Source organism: Phoxinus phoxinus (genome assembly GCF_949152265.1).
Source record: "Phoxinus phoxinus genome assembly, chromosome: 17".
Classification (NCBI taxonomy): Eukaryota; Metazoa; Chordata; class Actinopteri; order Cypriniformes; family Leuciscidae; genus Phoxinus; species Phoxinus phoxinus.
In genome coordinates this window covers 15,931,338-15,947,458 of record NC_136892.1, presented here as the reverse complement: position 1 = coordinate 15,947,458, position 16,121 = coordinate 15,931,338, and the positions used below count along the sequence as shown (strand labels likewise).

Here is a 16,121-nt window from a genome sequence, read left to right as displayed (position 1 = left end):
ACATGTATACAGCACTTCATATTGTCGCACACCGGCTGTCAATCGCGTCCCGATTTGTTGTTGTGCGGTCTATGTAAATTTCTATGTATGTCACGGGTGATCAATAACCTTAGAGGTCTTCTGACGGTAAGTGCACAATGTATAGTATAGCTCGTGTAGACAAAAAGTATATAAAGACTATTTAAATCGCAGGATTTCGTTATAAAGAGAGCAAAGTTACTGTATCAAATATGTTGGTTGTCAGGGAGACGTGACAGGTTGTCAAGGAGACGGGTGATTTGTTTACGTTTTCTGGCGCTACGATTTAGTAGTTCTACAAATTTGCCCGTTTAAAAATGTAAGAGTTTAAATCGATATCTTCATAAAATGTGCACACATCAACGTTGGAAACAATGATTACACTACTTATAAGAATTTTTACATGCCATCTGTAAACAAATCACTTAGTTCCTTGGCAGGGATCTGTGAAATTCACAATTTCGGGGTCCGGCCCACGGCCTATATGTGGCATGCTGAGTTGCTGCCTGTGCAGAAAGTTCCGAATCAGTCACTTATGAAGATCCATTATGGTTAGGATGCTGTCTTGAAGGCGGCTGTTTATGTAGGCATTAGGCATCAAGGCAGCTCACTAGGTCTTGGAATAGAGCCAATTTAATTCTTAAAAACCATGAGAATAAACAAACACGATGAATTAAAACATGTTAGTATTTTGTAGTCGCCAGATTACAAACTCAAATCCTGAAAATAATCTAAACCGATTTGACTGGAAAGCTAGAGAGGGGGAAAAAGCTTTGAAATTATACCACACAGCATGGAAATTTTTATATATTTATATTTCCTTAGAAAATGTTTATATACAATTTATGTTTTTGAAGGAAGTCTTTTAATGATAATAATAATAATAATTCATTACATTTATATAGCGCCTTTCTGGACACTCAAAGCGCTTTACATAGAAGGGGGGAATCTCCTCAACCACCACCAATGTGCAGCATCCATCTGGATGATGCGACGGCAGCCATATTGCGCCAGAACGCCCACCACACACCAGCTTAATGCTCACTAAGGCTGCATTTATTTGAACAAAAATTAAATAAAACAATTTTTTTTACACTTCTCTATTTGTATATTTTTATGGCAAATGCTAGGGGTGTAACGATTTTCAAACCGAACCGAAAAACTGTGATACACCACCCATGGTACGTTCCGCGATAGTCTCTTGGCGTATACTGTCATATACATAACATTATAATGAGAACACTGTAACGCTGTGAAGTTTAGTTGTGTTTCTGCACATTGTTGCATGAAGAACATGTCCACAACAGGAGTTACACATTCAGAGCAGCACAGACACGTTCACTTTTACATTCCGGTCATTTTGTGCATATATAAGTTGTAATATTAAGCTTCCATTGAGTTAAACCTCTAACAAAGTGCTTCGGTTTACATGTGTCCATTCTCTGCAGCTTAAAAAGCAGTGATGTTATTTGAAACAGTAATATTAAAGCTGTTATAAAAATGTAATTAATTAATAATAATAAACACTTATTGTTCTCGTATTATTTTCAGCAACTCTATGGTTTGATTAAAATCATTTCCATTTTGTCCTTGCAGAGGCTTTTCCATTTTTATTTATCCAAGGCACATGCATTTTTTTATATGTAGCCTAAGTAATGTTGTCCAATGACTTGTTTAAATTATTTAGGCATTATTTTATTAAATTATAAGGCAATGGATTGTTTACGAACACTTTACAAAGTAAACATTTTTAAAGTCTCATTTGTTAATGCATTAATTAACATGAACTAATAGAGAGCCATTGTTGTTTTTTTCAGGAATCTTTGATGAATAGAGTTAAGAACATAATTTACTTGTGTCTGTGTGTCTGTGTGTCTGTGTGTCGTAAATCACATGGGATATTTTGATATTTTGATGGAGACACATCCTCATATGAGCTTCATGAACCAATCATTAGCAAATCCCGCAATTAGCAAACCATGCTTATCTCACGTAGGCCTGTAATCACTTGAAGTAATTAAGATTGACAGGTCAGTAAGGGAATCAAGGAATCAAGCTGCCTTCAGTTATTGCTGCAGACAGGGAGTGAGCTCTGTCTAAATTTGTTACATAAATATGTTTGACTGAAGTGTTTTTGCATTTCAAGCGGCAGCACAGTAGACTACTCTTATAAAAAAATAATTGCTTTAAAGCTTAGCCTGACTACACTGCAATTCAGCGAACATGCAGATAAAAGAATGTGAAGTGTATAATAGATAGTGTAATGACAGTTATCAGCCGCCACAATGAGTCACTTCAGCTGAAAGAAGAGGCAAGAAACATTTCAAACGGGTACATTATTTGCATTTCAAATACACACCCATAATCAAGAAAGAAAATTAAGCAAGAACAATTAGGACATATTAAATGAACGCATTCAATCGGCAGCTTTCAATCAAAACTATCTTTTTTTTAATAGAGCCAAACAGCTAGAATGACAGCAGAGCTCTGGCTCTGTGCATTCTGGGTACGGTTTGTGACCGCACAACACCAGGACCAAAACAAACATGTGAGGGAGAGCGTAAGAGCGTTACCTGCTGCAGGAGTGGCCATCAGAGGAGCTGCTCCTGGGGCTGGGCCAGTGGACAGGACAGGGGTGAGGAGACGCACATGGAGAACACACAGATAGCAGAGAATGAAAGGGCACAGAAACCAACGGGACAAAGAAATGGAAGGAAAAAAGGTAGATTAAATGATTTGTGGAAGCAAGGGTTAGGTACAAAAAAGGGGGAATTGGGGAAAAAAGAAAAAAAGAAATGGGAGAGGCCCCATACCTTGGCTCTTTAACGTCAGGTGCGCCAGACCTTGAAGGAAAAAACAGGAAAAAGGAAAAAAGAAATAAGAGGGTCATAAAAAAGGCACGGGCGGAAACGAAAAGCATTGTCACAACGTTTGACTGCAGTTTGTGACAGACATCCTGAGGCAAACACGGATGCCAGATTTGAAGGAAACCAAAGGGGAGGGGGGAAAAAAGGAGGAAGGTAAAATAAACACACACAGTTCTTCAAGGGAAGGGGGCAATAAGAGGTGTTGAAGAGGGAAAAGGAAGGGAGGGAGGGAGGGGAAAGGGTAAGGAAAAAAGCATTTCAATTGGCACAAGTGCCAAAAAGGCACTTGCTCACAAAAAAAAATGCTTTTTCTCCTAATGGAGCACATATTTAGTGTTTGGCAGATAGCATTCCTCAGATCATATGCTTCTATGCTATAGCAGTTACACCCATAAATGTTGCATTCGAAAGCCACAGTCTCATAAAATAGCAAAGAGAGATCAGAAAGCAGTGGGGAAATGTCTCATAAAAAACAGCGGGGACCAAGATAAATTCTCCCAAGAGCACAGAGGCAACCCGTCCCAGACGGTCTATCGTCTTACTAACAGACAAAAGCCTGCGAGTTGATTTCAGCGCTGTAATAATGTATGCAGCTTGACAGCTCAATACCAATCAATTACACACACCGATGCGGGAGCCATTATCCGGCAGTTTGAGTTCTGTAATCACGGTGCAGTAGTTGCTGTTTACTCCGACTAATGTGATGGAGAGTCGTACAGAAATGCAGAAGACAATCACGAGGAATTGCTATGCAAATCCAGATGAGACGAGCCAACCAAAATGGTGGGGTCAGGCACAGGAAACTGGCGAGATGTCGATCAGGTTGTATTTCATATCAGTGCAGTAAACAAACGGGAAAGCAAAAAGCACACCAACAAGATCAGAAAAAGAACGCACCAGCTGGGAGCTTCGCGAAAATCCACATTAACTCCATTTACGCCTTTACGCGCTTATTCCATTTTGCGAGGAATATGATTACCGTCAGGAATGCCACACATTATGAACGCTCTCTGGTGAGCTGAATCGCATTCAAGGCGATATTTAATTGAAAAGAGAGAATGTTTCCTTCATATTCCAAATGCACCTCCAAGGAACCACATGGCAAAAACAATCCCGGATTTAAAGCGGCCGGGCCTGCTTGGAGCTCTCATTGCCTATGAGTTTCATTTCCGTAAAACAAAGGAATATTATGATTATAGAAAGCAGAGTTATAGCGCCATTGTTCTCTCTGATGTTCCTGTGCGATTCCTTGACAATTACGGCGGAACCGTCGCTTGCCCCGCTACTTCTATGCTGCACTCTATTAGGGAGATAACACGGCTGTAGAATAGATCATTGTACCTGGGAGTTACTAGTCATTGTGCAGCCAATTCCATTAAAAAATATCACAAATGAAGGGAGCGAGACGATAAAAGATGGTTTGGTTTTTGAGAACAGGACAAGAGCAGCAACTCGCGGAGATTTACAATGTGTGAAATCGCAAGGGATACGGTAAACAATAATACACAGACAATATCTAAGGAAAGCATAATAGCGGTATCTGAACACTGTCCAACTAATGCAAGTGCTTTAGAACAAGTAAGGGGTTATTGTCTTTGCTTATTTAAATATTCAAATGGTTAAATGAATATTCAAAGTCAAAAATTCTATTTTGATATTGCCTTTGCTCATTTAAATATATGATATTATTATGACCTATTTTGCAAAATTCTCTTTTATATTGTTTTTGAACATAACTAGCAGTTTGTGTACACAACCACCCGATTGTGGTAAAAATCCATCCACTTCAATTCCAAATGCATTCTTATTAAAGCTGCTAAAATTATTCAGTCAAGAGCAGCGAGTGATTTTCTGTTTTTGTGTTGTTCGATTCATAATAACAGCATATACAGCAGTAGATATTGCATATTACGCCGTTTTCACTTTAATTCACAGATCTAATATACACATGCGATTTCTTTCCCTGCTGTTTACAGTAAGTTTGCAGACATAACCGACTGCGTTTATGTAAACCGTGTGCGTTTTTGACATAACCTTGTGTATTTGACAGTTTAAGAGCAATAAAACGTGAAAGAGAACTTTGTTTAATGCTCAAGGAACGCACCGTGTGCCAGCCAGCTTTCTGCATGTGGTTAGTCTGTGTGCGCTCAGAAAACCATATATCAGAAGTTTAAATTGATATGGCTTTGAAAAGCATGCAAATAATAACTTTCATGATGACGAAGAACTGCAATGTCATGTGAGCCTGACCGCTAGGGTTGCATGATTAATCGCAATGAAACCGCACGCAATTTGGCAAAGGCTGAGATCATACTATCGCTGTAGCTGAATAAACTGAAGATCGAAACGTTTTGAATTAATGAAGGAGGCATTTATATAGCACTTTTCATATGTACTACTGTACACCCAAAGCGCTTTACAATCATCATGTCGGGATCTCTCCTCAACCACCACCAGTGTGCACCATCCACTTGGATGATAGATGGAGAGAGGAAAGAGTTATAGAGACAATTCAATGGATGGGGATTATTAGGAGGCCATGATTGGCAAGGGCCATTGGAGGGAATGTGGCCAGGACACCGGGGTTACACCCCTACTCTTTACGAGAAGTGCCATGGGATTTTTAAAGACCACAGAGAGTCAGGACCTCAGTTTAACTACATCTCATCCGAAGGACGGTGCTCTTTGTCAGTATAGTGTTCCCATCACTCTACTGGGGCGTTAGGAGCCAAACAAACCACAAGGTGAGCGCCCCCTGCTGGCCTCACTAACACCTCTTCCAGCAACAACCTAGTTTTCTCTGCTTAGCTTCAGTGGGCAACCAGTCTTGGGCAAGGGTGATATGATATGGCTGCTGTTTTGATTGATTAAACATGTCTAATAAACACGACTGCCTTATTCTGTGTAAGAAGCCACATCATCTCACAGAAGAATGCTCAACTGTCGTTATGAAGTTAGTTTAGAGTAAAATCATGTTATTAAATGTTGTCTTTTGCTGGACAAGATGTTCATAAATGCTTCTCATGTTTGGAAAGATGTTTGACGCGTGTTGCTTTTTCAAATGCATGTTACAAGCAACTCGAACTCAGTGCTTTCAGATGGAGCAGCGTTTACAGAGCAGTACATCAAATGGCAAACTGTGCATTAAAAAAAAAAAACCCAGCCTTTGCGATTTCATAATAGCGATAAGCCAAATCGGTTTAAGTGCAATTTCATGTGAATTGCGATTAATCGTGCAGCCCTACTGACCGCGATATGATAATCCTTAAAAATGTATCGTATAATAAATACACATTCTAGGGGACACCTGAGACTTATATTACATCTTGTAAAAAGGCATTTTAAAGTCAGATTTTACCATAGCATATTATAGTATAGCATAACATCATATTTTAGCACATTAGATTAGTATCCATGCATTACACGTTTTAGAACAAATAACAGCCGTAGGATATTTCCTTTGAATAGTCATATTATACATTTTAATATTTAAATGAGCAAAGTATAATATAATTGCATATTGAGTATTATATTATTGCATATTATAGCAAATTATATTTTAGTACCTACAGTATGCAATACTGCATGCTATAGTTCCTCAAAAATATGTTTTGTCATGGCAAAGTTCGAGAAGAATTTCAGAAAAGGGTTAACTTAGCTGACATAAAATGATTTTTTAGTTGATATGTCCTGTGGTGTGACATGTTGTACTCCATCTAAAACCATTTTAAACAGCATTTCACTAATTCTTTTATAATTGCAATTGTTATTCAAGCAGCTTTTACGACTTCATATTAATGGAGAGGGCGCATGGACTATTTGTATATTTAAAAAGTAATTTGTCACACTGCAGAGGCATTCAAAAAATATATTTTTTTTTTATTTAAATGCCAGTGAAGACAAAAGGGTGATACAAATGGTGAAATTTAAATGGTGACCAGCAGTTAAAATATATAAACTGTTATAAAATATAAAAAAAGGATCCCATGAACTTGTACCTCATGGTAAATAATGGGCCTTTGGGGGAATGTACTCAGTTCCGTTAATGAGCTCTGCATTTGAACATCTGAATTCAATTCAATCCTATATTTAATCCATACATTTTCAAAATAAGACAAATTCAACTTAAAGGTTGCGGCATTCATAAACCACAAACATGAACATCAATTAAGCAAACCATTGGCCAAAGCAAATCTATCTATATACACACACCATCTCGAACCATCCCTTTTTCTGTCTAATCTATACTTTCATCCATCCATCAAAAACTGCAAACGTGTCGTTCCACTTCCTCATGCAGAAGTTATCTGGGCTGGTGAGGTGACACCTTATGTTATGATGCCCTTAGACAGAGGCGTCGCTTTTGAAGATGATGCATCATTTATGTGCCTCTCACACTTTTAGACACATAAAGAGAACTTATTTTATTTATAAATGACCCCATATCCAGGCATCTGCATGTTTTAGAAGTTATTTTTTTCTGCCACCTGAAATGGTGTTCTTTTGCCTCATTCATTCTAATTTCAGTCGCAAAAGCCTATAAAAGTGCCATCCGTCACTAGTCACATCTCAGCTGCCACATCTGTTTCGTATAACAGTTTATGCCACAGTGACTTCTCAAATTTGAAAAATGAAGATGAAATTACCTACAAACTGGGACGTAATGGAGTACAGCGAAAAAGCCAACTGCATCAACAGATAGCAAGGGAGCACACAACCACACGGGAATTAAAAAGCAACACACACCTTGTTAACAAATATTTAAACAACGGTCGGCACAGCGAAAAAAAGCTTACGGAGCCGCTCTACTGTGAAATGGAGGCATTTACGCTGTGTTTACATTCAGATTTCTTGCTCAACAGCCTTAACTAAAAGGAACAAGCACACAGTCAGAAATAATTATTAAAAATTAATTGATTTTGGTCTCACACTTCAATGCTGCGTTGCATTGAGAATTTTTCACTTGCGACCAACGAGCAGTCAGTCTCCCACAAACGTCAATTTTACACTCTCTCTCTCCGATTGGTGAGAGAGAGAACAATTTATTCAGCTAATTTAACCGAGAGATACAAAGACGGACAGTAATGGCTCATGGAGAAGTCTCACTTCCCTCCCAGCGATGCACATTTCAATATGAAACAGGTAGAGCGGCTGCGTACCCACTGAGCAGAACAGCGGACAGAGCAGCGGTAGCCTTGAGGTGTTGGTATTTTAAAAAGGAGCGTATGCTTCATGTAAACATTTATTTTCTGAGAATGCAAATGCGAGGCGTCATTGCCTGCACAGCGCTGTCTGACGTGGAGAGGCCTGCTGCGGACGTCTGCATTGAAATGCGGTGGCCCATCTGCGTTGGCATAGCAACAGGCTCCCGTGTCTCCCTTAGAATGACGTTGCCGGCGCATCTAACCGACTCCCTTCTGCCTCACTCTCGTACTTCTGCTCTTGTCCTGCTCTGTTATCATGGCCGTTCACCTCCACCTGTCTGGCTAAATCTGGATGAAAGTGGTTTTCAAGAGTTCAATTTGTTTAAATGGGTCAATAACACAGCCATAAAATGGTTACCTCATAAATTGTTTTCTGGAAGAGGGGAGATATATTTTTAAATGGCTATCAAATTGCATGCAGGAATAATAAAAAGTAAGCAAATAGAATAAATAATTCATGCCACACAATCAAAACAGCTTGTTTAGGTTAACGTGTTTCCATTACAAGGAATGTTTCGGCCCATAAAATGCATATTGCAAAATGTATGGGATGATTTAATATAGGGCTGCACGATTTTGGCCAAAATGATAATCACGATTATTTTGATCAATATTGAGATCACGATTAATTATCACGATTATTTGTTGATTTGTCACATAGGCTAATTATAACTGCTTTTTACATCCATATTGTGCTACATTTCCTGCTAATGTACAAATATGTGCATCAAAATAAAATGGGTCCTCTTATTCACCAAAATTCAGTGCATCTCCAGAATAAATAAAAATAAATAATTTATTAATATTTTATATTATATATATGTTATATACATTGTATTTATAATAATTATTAGGATAGACTAGATATATTATCTTCTGTTATAATTATTATTACCTATTATTACATGGCTTGGTTAAATTCTAATGTAGAATGCAGTCTGTTATTTCTTGATAACACACCGTTGCCATGAAAAACAGAGCGTTGTCATGGACACGGAAGCAATACAATCGTTTTTAAATCAATATTTTGTGTCAAATTATTGATTTATTTGGAAGGTAGCCATGTAAGCGGGATCCCGATGGCAGTGAATAAAATTCTGTCATTGTTATTTGAAAAGTCTCTTGTTATTTGAAGTCTCTCGCGCACTATCGCTCGCGCCCAGACACACTCTCTCGCGCACTATTGCTCGCGCGCAGACACACTCTGTCTCATCTCGCCCAGTTTGCTTCGCTTTTGTCCAGTCCGGCAAAACATTCTAGTTTCTACATCTAGAAACTAAGCTGTGCGGTGCAAGGAACAACTCTGATTATTGGCTCGTCATGGAGCCAGCGCTAGATTGGCTTTGCAAAAAAAAAACTTTCATATGGAGCGTTCTATGAACAGAATGACGGATTTAAAATATCGCACGATCACACGAATTTGATCGTGGGAAGCCAAAATCGTAATCGTGATTAAAATTCGATTAATTGTGCAGCCCTAATTTAATATGCATATCTTGGTGAATATAGTCAAATTTAACAGACACTCAACTAGAAATTTAGAACATTGCCTTTGCGGTTTCATAACATTCATCCAAACAGAAAAAGTAATTATGGGATTTACTCCACATAATTCCATCCTAACATTCTGGCCTATCCCTACGTTGCTGTGGAAACTAGGCAATATGATGCTTGCTAGCTTATGGAAGTCCATATCTGCCACAGCAAAAAAAAAAAATAATAATAATACAAAAAAATCAGCACAAGTTCATTCGAGGGGAAAAATGCATAACTCAAAATTAGATCGCCTCTTATTTTAAGAGCTGTCATTATTTCAAGATAGTGTCAAGATATATTTTATACCCCTAGATACAAACTCAATTTGACATTGAGATTTTAAAAATCTTAATATTTTTGAGTTGGTATCTAGGTGTTATATCTTTAAATATTTCAAAACGAGATCTCAATCGCAATTTTATTTTGAAATGATGAGATTTCAAACTAATAATATAGTACTCATTTAAAATTAGACATGATCTCATTATTTTGAAATATCTCACTGAAATCTCATCTCATTTCAAGATCATTATATTTAAGAAAACATGATTAAATAGAGATATTCAAGACAATATTATTATTATTATTTATAGATAAGAGATATTACCATTATATTAGAACATTTAGTGTAAAGAACAGTTTAATAATCTAAAGAACCCCTTTTCACCATAAATAACCTTTTGTGCAATGGAACGGTTCTGTGGATGTTGAAGGTTAATCATGGAAAAACTTTAGTTTTAAGAGTTTGTGTGCTGGATTTTTTTTATTTGATGTAGCAAAAAAGAATAGCTTGCATGCGGTGGAGCATTGGGGTGCAACGGATCGCAAAACTCACAGTTCAGTACATATTGCGGCTTTTGAGTCACAGATCGGATCATTTTTCAGATCAGCCAAGGTTGGTTTTAACAAAAGCTACATTCAAAATGCTTAAAGGGATAGTTCACTCAAATGAAAATTCTGTCATCATTTGCTCAAGTAAATAATGACAATTTAAACCGCATTGAAATGTAACAAAATTAACATTAAATGGCAGACGACAGCAGGTACATTAAGGTTGCTGTCACTTTAAGACTGAATGCACAGATCCAATATACTGATACAAATGGGTTTTTCTAAACCGTTTGCATTCAATTTAGACATAACTGACTGCAGCAAAAGACAATGATCCAATCAAATCCAGGCTGACAAAGTCTCCCCCATCATTTTTTCTAGTTTGTGAAGCCGTTTCACTCGGTTATAAGTCAGAATAGGGAAAAGCAACTTCCATTTCTTGCCGACTTTAAACGTAACAATGTAACACGCGTGAAGAACCGTGGGACAGAAATTGACTACAGTACGATCCGCTACACCCCTAGTAGAGCAGAGCATTATCTCCAGTCACAAGATCATAGACATTATAAAAAGAGAAAAAGAAAAGAAAACACATTGCTGACTCCCATCGGTGAATACTTACGATTTCTCAGGAAGCAAGTGACTGTCAGAGTCCCATAAGCTACTGGCCGCAAGATGCTTTGCAAATGCTCAGCACATAAAACTCTGAGCCATAACGGATTCTCTATCTACTGCATATCAAAACATGATCTCTGATTAGCTCCTGCACGGCACTGAATAAGAAAAACTCCTGAATATGCTGCGAGGGGATTAGTCTGAAACTCCAAGAGGTTTTCCTTCAGATGGAGGATTATGCCAAGGTCACTAAGGCACTGGGAGGATTGGGCATGGCAGAGCCAGCTGTACTCCCTCTCCTGACGTCCTCAAATGCCTCTCACGGGACGCTGGCGGTCATGGTCACTGCGGTCAAGCCTGCTCTATGTTGCCTAACTGGAGCAAAAGTTGGACAGCCAAGCTTTGGATTATGCTCCGGCACTCAAGACTGGCACTGATGCCTAAGTGAGCAGCAGTGACATAAGAGCTTTTCCTCCAAGGATGGAAGCAGAGGTATGATAAGGCTGTAAACATCCTGAAGATCACGGTATGCATGAGAGCACAGGCGGCTAACAGAGGCATCTCAATATCCCAAAACATGCTGTCTACACACACACCGTCAAATCATATGACCTCAACACAAAGTAACACGTGTAAATGCGAGTTAAACACGGTTTCCTGCAGGGATTTAGAGATTTCTTTTAAACCTTGGCTAAACGTAATTCTGGGTTATCTATCTGCTTCTCACTGCTCATACTTTACTCTAGGCTAGTAATTAATCCTGGGTAGTCATGTTTCAAAATTTCACACTGTACATTTGTAAACATTGTTATTTGTATATTGACGGTCTTATTTGCATATATGTTGCATATTTAAAAGGTAAACAACATTGACTGGATGAAAACCGCTTGTGAACTGAAATGGTTGTCATCCGGTTTGGTGGCTTTAAGTCTTGTTTATGTACAGTATAAAAGCAGAAATAGATGCTGAAACTAAACCATGTTTCTGTGACTGTACAAAGCGCACTGATGTTTAATGAGATGTTTAGTTGGTAACACTTTACAAGAAGGTTCAATTAATTAACAAGTTAATGCATTCGGTATCATGAACTAACAATTTTCACAGCATTTATTAATCTAGGTTGAGGTTAATTTATAATTATAAGTGCTATTGTTCATTGTTATTTCACATTAATTTACAATACGATAAATTAATTTATACTTGAAATGCTAAATATATATTTATTTAACAATGAACAGAAATGTTTAAATATTCTTTGATACATAAAATAACTTTTATAAAATTGTATAAAATTATATTGAAATAACAGAATTTATTTTAATAGAATTTGTTTGTAACATTATATACCTTTACTGTCACTTGAGCTATTTAATGGATCCTTGATTAATTAAAAAAGGTAACACTATTTTACAGTGTCCTCGTTACACGTCACATGCAGTTACTGTAGTAATAACTATAAAACATGCAGAATTACATGCAACTAACCCTAAACCAACCATATACATGTAGTTAATTATTACTTAAATGTATAATTACACTGTAACATGGACACCTTAAAATAAAGTGCAACCTAAATGACATTAAAGGGTTAGTTTGTCCAAAAATAAAAAAAATGATTCCATTATTTACTCAGCTTATCCGACTTTTCTTTTCCAAAATTCTTGTTTTAGACTTTGAATTCGTGACTGGTGTTTTGTTTTGCTTTATCCTCTGCAGTGTAAAAAATAATTTTCATGATTTATCACAATTTTTTTTTTTTTGGCAAATCAACTTCGATAATTAATGTGGTTCAGATAACATAATATTTATACATATATAATAATTGTTCTTACAAAAACACATCGCTTCAGAAGGCATTTATTAACCCCCTGGAGCCGTATGGATGATGGATGTGCTTTTTTGGGGGCTTCAAAATCTCAGTTACTATTCAGTCCCATTATAAAGCTTGGAAGAGCCAGGATATTTTTTTAATATAACTCTGTGTTTGGCTGAAAGAAGAAACTCATATACAACTAGGATGGCTTGAGGGTGAGTAAAAAATATAAGATCATTTTCATTTTTGTGAGAACTATAACCTTTAAATCAATGAATTTCCAATAATTTCTATTTAAATTTGAGGTTAATTATAAATCCACATGAATGTGTAAAATGAGAATGCTGAAATGTTTTAAGTGCTACATATTAACTAAAGCAATGCTTCCTTACCACCAGACAGTTTTTTTTTTTTTTTTTCACCCCAACCAAACATCTTTACAGTAATTTTTTATTGGTCCTCTAACTAGACTAGCACCAAACCAACAAGAGCCATCAAGCACATCTGTACAGGTCTAAGCTGGTATTTTCAGTACATGGCTGAGGTATCAATCTGACCTAACACAAAAATCCATTTTCTTATGCTTGCTTTCAGCTACAACACCTCCATCTTCCTGTGACCACCCAGACACAAACAGGCCCATCCACAAACAGTCACTGAATCTCCATGTGACAGAATTTTAATGCTGTACATACACAAACTGATGCGACACCTAAATCGAGCTGTTTAGATGTCACACTGCATTCCAGAGAAGGAGATGAAAAAGGCATGGTTGCGAGTTTGCTTGAATGAGTGTCATTTTTGTTTTCATGCGTTCTGCACTGGAAACAAAGTGCTGACACTGTGTGTAAGCTTTAATCCAATAAAGGCACAAGCACTTGCTTTATATGGCACATCCCCGTACAATTCTTGCCATTTGATGTTTGCATAGTCCTAGCACTTGAGCTCTTCACAAGGGAAACGGAGGATGATTAAAAGTGTAGGCTAAAAGCGCATGTTGTAAAAGAAGGCCTCTGTCATCCACTAGTGTCAGTGTGGCCTTTAAGATAACCTTCTTCTGTTGAGAATGAATACAATACAGACAGGCAATGATCACTTCACAGTCCTTCAATAACATCAATGAGTGTAAATTTTAAATGGAGCAGACCTTTTCACAATAGACTGCTCATTTTTGCAAGACCTCAGACTTGCGGCACTATTATATAGGCCTTTTTTTGCCATTTCCTTCTTGATATTTTCATTTTCAATCTGCTCACAAAAAATAAATAAACAAGATTTTTTTTGTTCTGTGTATCTGTTAGCAGTGTTTTAACATCTGCTGAATAATGCAGTACATCATCATTTTCAAGCCCAGACATCACATCAGCTCCGGGGCACAATATAATACATTTTAAATAACCAAGGCATCATGGATCTCTTCGATCAGAGACATTTTTCATCACTAGCTTTTGAAAATCAAGATGGAGTTGATGGATTTCTGCAGGCCTCAGACGTAACCCATCCATCCACATAAAATATAGAGGTCCTTGGAGCTAAAACAAAAGAACGGACATCACAAGCCGTAGCGTTTAAGTTTTATCATTCACAGAGAAGGTGTTGGAAAAAAATAATATATACTTGGGATCTTCTCCAGCATTCAAACTTGTGAAGTGTCAAGCCTTGCAGGATAGATCTCCTACACTGCGGTTCAATTTATCTTCCCCGTGAGCTGTATATGGCAGAGCGGTTTTGCATGACCACTGCCAGCTGCCTTAATCCTAGCCTGGGTTGCACTTACTCGGTCTAATTCAGCAGATCTAATTCAGAGATCATATAAAAGCTGCAGGGCTGGACCCCCGAGCCTCTGGCCCTGCAAATCGGGAGGCCGATCATTATAAAATCCTCCACAACATAAACACTCTACCGTCTAGCGTTTCCTCGCCTATAGCCAGTGCAGCACGCGCAACGGCACGTGTCGCTCAATTACATCTCGAATCTGGCCTTTGCCTTGTGCAGGTGAGTGATTTTAGTCCACTCGTGTCGGTCAGCAGAACTGCAGTACAAACTGACAATGCAAGGAAGGATGACACCCCCATCGCTATCAGCTCTAGCAAATCAGATATGAAAAGACGAAACATTGGTCTTACCTCCCAAAACTTGCTGGAGAGCTGCAGCAGGAATGATGGGAAAGAGAGAGGGGGAAAAAAAGAGAATAATAAAAATCAACAACACAGAAAACAGCATTTATCATTAAGGCTGTTGCAAACTATAATGAGCATAATAAATACAATTGCTGAAGATCGTATACATGTAGGTGTAATTGCTAGGGGATATTAAGTTAGATGAGGTTTTAGGTTATGGCTCATATTTAAGTATGTTTGAATGTCAAATTAAATGAATCAATTAAATGAAAATATACATGGCAAACATGCTATATGCATACAACCATCATCTATATACATTTACGTAATAAAAGTATGGGATAGGCCTACTTGTAATCCTACACTTCATGAATATTTAGGTGTAGGATCAAAGCATCATTCGCATCCCAAAAATAAAAATCCTATGCATCAGTAAGAAAAGCATTCAGAAAAGTAAAACAAGGCACTCAAGAGGGTGAAAGTCATTTTAAAGTGGTTAAAGAGTATTACTCAAAAGTGTATATATGATATCTTTGAGGGCATGCGAAGTAAAATACCACCACTTGACTATACAGTAAGTACTTGCAAATGTTGTTGGCAGAAACTTTATAAAAGCTCATAATTGCATCCTTGGGAGTCTACTGTAGATTTCAGACTGACTAAAACATGATACAAATTCACGCACCACTTGTTTGAGTCATAAATCAAGTCATACACTCAAATGTTATTGTCATTACTGCAGATGACTGTTTATAGTAGATGTCTAGATGATTAGACTCATGGGAGCTTGGATGCATGTTGCTCGTGTTGTTTTCTGAGATACAATGATTAAATCTATAAATGGGAGTTTCTTCGACTTCAGGAACTTTTATTTCCCAGGGGGTTGATTTTTATTAAAACTAACAGATTACAACTTTTTTCCTTTTTGTTATATGAAGGTCATATTAAAACCATCTAGAAAGTTCTATCCAGCTCTGCATTCAAATAGGTCTACTTCACTTCTATACAGTAGGCGAGAAAGTATGTTGGATGACATACAAAGAAGCTCACATGTCAAAGCCAATATGGCACATGTATCATGTCTGGATTTCCTTCAAATACTGCACATTCATACTAT

At 37.5% G+C, this 16,121-nt stretch overlaps 1 protein-coding gene and 1 long non-coding RNA gene across 7 annotated transcripts in view; one reads left to right on the top strand and one right to left on the bottom strand.

Annotated features, from left to right (window-relative positions):
• Nucleotides 1-16,121, bottom strand: part of nrxn2a (neurexin 2a) — a 362,195-nt gene that overhangs the window by 282,680 nt on the left and 63,394 nt on the right. For 4 of the 6 annotated variants that reach the window (XM_079586617.1, XM_079586622.1, XM_079586619.1 and 1 more), the window contains exons 3-5: nt 15,011-15,031; nt 2,832-2,861; nt 2,592-2,630 (exon numbers count right to left, since the gene is read on the bottom strand). In XM_079586617.1, coding sequence (XP_079442743.1) covers nt 2,592-2,630; nt 2,832-2,861; nt 15,011-15,031 — 90 coding nt within the window. The remainder of the gene's footprint in view (nt 1-2,591; nt 2,631-2,831; nt 2,862-15,010; nt 15,032-16,121) is intronic. The other 2 variants (XM_079586620.1, XM_079586621.1) reach the window with 2 other exon arrangements.
• Nucleotides 1-16,121, top strand: part of LOC306984895 — a 91,532-nt gene that overhangs the window by 49,004 nt on the left and 26,407 nt on the right. The gene's annotated exons all lie outside the window — the stretch shown is intronic.